At 36.4% G+C, this 5207-nt stretch overlaps 1 protein-coding gene across 1 annotated transcript; it reads right to left on the reverse strand.

Moving 5' to 3' along the window:
* Positions 1-354: 354 nt before the first annotated feature.
* Positions 355-4879, reverse strand: LOC112008433 (5'-methylthioadenosine/S-adenosylhomocysteine nucleosidase). Its single transcript, XM_024040764.2, has 8 exons — positions 4595-4879; positions 4386-4449; positions 3817-3908; positions 3269-3375; positions 2807-2881; positions 2492-2566; positions 1349-1441; positions 355-754 (listed from the first exon to the last, which is right to left on the reverse strand). The coding sequence occupies exons 1-8, from the start codon at positions 4680-4682 to the stop codon at positions 557-559; spliced, it is 792 nt and encodes a 263-aa protein (XP_023896532.1). The 5' UTR covers positions 4683-4879; the 3' UTR covers positions 355-556.
* Positions 4880-5207: the final 328 nt, after the last annotated feature.

A 5207-nucleotide genomic window follows, 5' to 3' on the forward strand; every position in this document is an offset into this window, starting at 1 on the left:
AAAAAATAAATCTAGCTCCTCCCTACAGGCCGAGAATTCAAATTCTATGCGCACATCATTGGCCCATAACCATACAAAAGCAACACTCCTTTTTAGTAGATTTCATTGTACCAGACCATACACTGTCACCGTGTCCTTTGACAGAACTAATCTGGGTGGTTCAAGATACACCACATCCTGATGAGACACTTCCTATTCCATTGGCATTTGTTATATAAAACCAACTTCATTTTCCCAAAATCATTTCCACAGCCAAACCCAAAACTTTGGTACTATGGGTTGGTGGTAGTTGTATTTCATTGTTTCATGAATAATCTCCAAAGGACAATAGGAAGAACACCATTTGAACAAGGATTAGGTGTACAAACAAATGAAACTCATTAAATTACCATGAGGTTGTTTATTGTCTCAAACATACTGCCTATTCAATCTATGAAACTATAGCTATATGCCTTTAAAATCACACATTTCCAATCAAATCTGGTATGTTATGATCTGAGTTTACGAGACTGTTAAATATAGTTCCACAGAGATCAAGAACTGAAGATAACTAGTGTCAAAGCTCAGAGAGGCATTTTCCGTTGATGAAATCAATTACTTGAGTGACTGTGTTATCAAGTGCAGCAGTCACAGCTGCCAAATTCTGCAAGAATTCCTCGGCAGTTGGTTTCTCACCATCCACTATATCAGTTACAGCTTTTACAAATATTGCAGGGACTTTCAAAAGATCTGCCACATAGGCAACAGCAGCTCCCTGAAAACCAAAAATCAATCCAGAAAAAGCCTTAATGCTACTTATCTGGGGAAAAAAAATAAAAGGTAAAAAGAATTACATCTAATTTTTAATGTTACAATAAGATCCTAGAAAATGGTCATCAACACTCACATTAGTCTTAGAAGCAAAAAAAATATAATACACTGATGGTCATAATGACCATAAAAATGAAAGAAAAAAGTGTTCCATGCTTGTTGTCTTGTGTCAATCTTGCTGCCAATAAGCATCTTATGATCATCAGGTCCCATAAAGGAGCACAGAATGGTTGATCCTACCTCTAGCAAGGAAATTCTGGTTTCTTGAATATCACAAGCCAGTGAATTATTATGTATCTCATCACATGTTTTCAAAGAGAGAGGACGGGGAGCAGTTCATGATAAAACAAAGTAAAGCACATGCTATATCTTTACACAATTACATCAGAAATGTCACCATACAATAAGGCCAAGAACATAACCCTATTGAGGAAGAGATGATGGACATCAAACTTTGTATAGGTGAGCATGGATGCCTCACTCAATTTATTTTTTACCATAAAGATAATTCAGAAATAGGCAAAAATTAAAAGGTTACCTCCATGTCTTTAACTGTAGCATCATTTGCAGTGATTGATGATTCATCATGTGGGGACATATCTAGAGAGTCACCAGTAGACAATTTCCCAACCTGAAACATGCAGAAAGGGATTTCAAGGCTGTAAAGATCTTAGGTCTTAACAAGACAAAACAATATGGAAAGCATCACATTATATTATCATGGGAATCTCAATCTCTACCATGCACCATACATGCACAGATGCACACCAGAAGCAAACGTGCATGCATGAACACATACAAGCAGACAGATAGACGTGCTTGGTTGTAGAGCATTCATATAAGTAAATAGATAACCAGACCTCATTGGTTGCAAATGTTAAGGTGTAGTAATTGGGTAGTACATTTTTAAAGGCATAATGGACACTTCAAAAATACTCCTATTATAAACACTCTACGCAGCAGAAATTCATTGTTTACAAGTTAGAGATTAGCAATTAAAGCAAAATGCAAAGAAACCTAGCTACCCAAAAAACCAGTAAAAATATAAAAATGACATTATGTGCAAAGAACCTAGAAAGTGCCCTCTCTCTCTCTCTCACTTAAGCTTAAAAATGAGAAAACATTCACATAAGTAGCCTTAAGTATGGGACCCTGGAAAAAAGAAAATTATGTGTACTTAAGAAGAAAACTATCCTTAACAAAGAACAGTATATTTGGCATCAGTTCTAGGCTACATCAAGCATTGACGTGTGTATTAAAGTTACACAGCATAAGTTGGATCATGGGAATAGTGCTAACATGTTCAAAACAACAAAGTAAACTTCTAGAAAAGTCTACCTGGATTGAAGAGCACAATTTATTCAATCTATTACATTCTTTCACTAATAATATAGGTCGGTTTAAACATTTAAACTACCCTTTGTGAGTGTGTCTATGCATGCACACGTGTGCATACATGATCAAACATCAATAGCTTGGTCCCCTTGGTTTATCCCATAGGATATGAATGTTTTTTTCAGTTACGTCTTTTTCCCTGTTCAGGATCATAGTATAACTTTTTGAACAATTTTAATATACAGGGAATTCATGAGAACCATAAACAATTAGCTGTCGAGCAAGTAAATAGGGTTTGAGATGTTCAAAAAGAATAAAACTAAGCATTTTACTAATAAGTAACCACCTTTAGGTTAAGTTCCTTAACAAGATTGGGAGTTGAGTGGGCCTGCCGTAAACCAACTCCATACATATCAAAAACCTGCACAAGAGATATTGGCTAGTGAAATTTTGGTGCAAAAGTAAATTTGAACAAACAAAAAGTAATTAGCTCAATTCCTTGTCAAGCAAATGTATGGAATAAGATGATCAACTACCCAGTTACATGTCAAGAAAACGAGTAGAACAAGAGTATCAATTAATAGTACTATAGAATAGGGATTGAGCAAACGTTTACTAAACATGAGAAGAACAAACAATGATAAACTAAAGGAACACTTACAGGTATAGGTATTCTTCTATCATGGAAAGCACAATCAGCTGCAAGAAACACATCACCAACGACTGCTCCTTTGGCCTGAAACCAACCAAGATTTGTTTATAAATTTTAACAAGAAAAATATATCCTTCATGCTTCATTTTTAAACTTACGTGCAAGTGTGTGTGTGTGTGTGCAATCATGCACTAAGCCTATTTGTTGTATCATCATTTGCAGTTTGCACAGTGCAATAAAGAGGGCTTACAACATTTTCCTTTTCAAAAGGGAAGATGCCCCTCTTCAATACAGGCAAATATCAAAACCATGAACCTTTAAACAATGAACACTACAGTGAAATTTTGGTGTAGCAGAAGAATCAATTTAATCAACAAACATGCAAATAAAAAGTAGATAACCCCAAGATGATTTCAGACCTGAAAACAGGAAAATAACAAAGCTGTCAAATAACTTTGCACACAAAAATACCTTAAAGCCACCAGCAGTGCCTGCATTTATTATTAGGTCTGGCTTTAATGCTTGGATGGATGCATAGGTTACAAGAGATGCTGAAATTGTGCCTACACTATCAACCCCTGAAAAGAAAGCATTTACAGTGTAAGGATCAGTAACAGGAAATCTGAATTAAGTACAGCTGCTTTGTTCCCATGACATGGTCATGCCTGACAGTTGCCATGGAGGACGCAAACCCCACACTCATGTAAACATCATTTTCAAAATATTTTCCAAACATGGGGACTTCACTCTTTAAAGCGCACATGGAAGACAAACATTTTTTATTGGTAAGTTACACAAGCACTTGGTGGGTCTTGAATCCATGATTTCATCTTCCATCTTGCTTTTTAAGGGCAAGATGTGCTGTTTGAGCTAGAGCCCATGTAAGACAAACTTGAACTAAGCATAGTTCCTAGGCAAGCTAATTTGGATAAATTATTTGAAAAAAATTCAAGAATACATAATTTAAAACAGACACACACACACACACACACACACACACACAAGAATCAAATACCTACCCAAAGTTGAATCTTTGCCAGGCCAGATCAAATTGATGTTGAGGTCCTTGTAAACACCACGATACCGGACCCAAGGAACCCCTTTGGGAAACCTGCACCATTTTGCATTTACAATCAAACTTAAAGCCCAACAATCAAGATAAATCATACTCAGGTTTAACACAAAAACTTAAAAAGCTCCAACAGCAAAGTTCCCAATAATAACTACAGATTCTCCATAACACACACCATTTACACAAATGAATTCAAAGCTAAAAAGTTCAGAAACTATCACCAACAACTGGAGAAACTCACTACAATTATCAATCTTGCCAACTACATCCCAAATCCCCAATCAAACGGAATAGAACTTGTCAAAGCAAGTTTGTTAACCAATAAACACAAACCTCACCCAATAAAATCAAGCCAAAAATAATGCTTTAAAAAAAAAAAGCTTCCTTTTCCCCACATGTGGATTTCAGTAACAACAAAGACTCCAGCTTTTTTGCGATCTTAAACCCAAACTAGTTACTTTGTCATCAAAATTTAAAAATAAATAAATAAAAACACAGTGAGAACAAGAAACTCACACGGAGTCAAGGTCCTCAGTAAGCTGGAACCTGTTCACCACAGGAAGCGCCTCTGTCTGCATAGCTGGTCCCCCACAAAATCACCATGAATAAAACAACATAAGCAAAAAACAATCAAAACCCACATAACAAAAAACAGAAATATATACTCCAACACACACACACACACACACACATATATATTAGAGAGAGAGTATAGTATTGGGTACCTATGATGATGACGATGGTGGAAATGGGTGTGTTTGGAGCTTCAGAAATGGCGGCTTCTTCCTCTGATTTGTTGCCGTGAGAAGCCATAGTTGTTTCCCGTCTGTCTGTGAATGACTGGCTGGTCCTATTTTTCCTAGAGTTTTTATTTTTCCTGGGAAAATATAGGGGAGAGAGAAAATGGGCGCACCTGTGTTTTCACTGTTTTGTATGTATTGTTTTTGTTGGTTTGTTTTTTGTTTGGTTGATTGAAGTTTGAACCTTTTGATTTGCGGCCAATAAAGATAAGACAGACAGAGGCAAACCTCTTCAGTGAAGGTGACACGGGGTTAAAAAAAAAAAAACACTAAAACCCTGTACTCACTACTGATGTGTAAAATCCCACTTTGAAAAGGATCCGGATTCAATGGCTAGGATCTATTTTAAGTAGATCAATGGCTTAGAACAACCCACCTCACCACCGTCCATGTTGGCTGGAATGGTGCCAGCCTTGTGGGGTTTGAGGATCCAAATTCAATTGGTCTTGGGTGGGATGAGATGAGGGTAGTATATTTAGCTTATCAGGTTCGTTAGATTAGGATTTTTATTTGAGCTAAAAAAGAAAAAAAAAAAGAG

The sequence above is a fragment of the Quercus suber genome, unplaced genomic scaffold (assembly GCF_002906115.3).
Source record: "Quercus suber isolate HL8 unplaced genomic scaffold, Cork oak 2.0 scaffold_142, whole genome shotgun sequence".
Taxonomy (NCBI): domain Eukaryota; kingdom Viridiplantae; phylum Streptophyta; class Magnoliopsida; order Fagales; family Fagaceae; genus Quercus; species Quercus suber.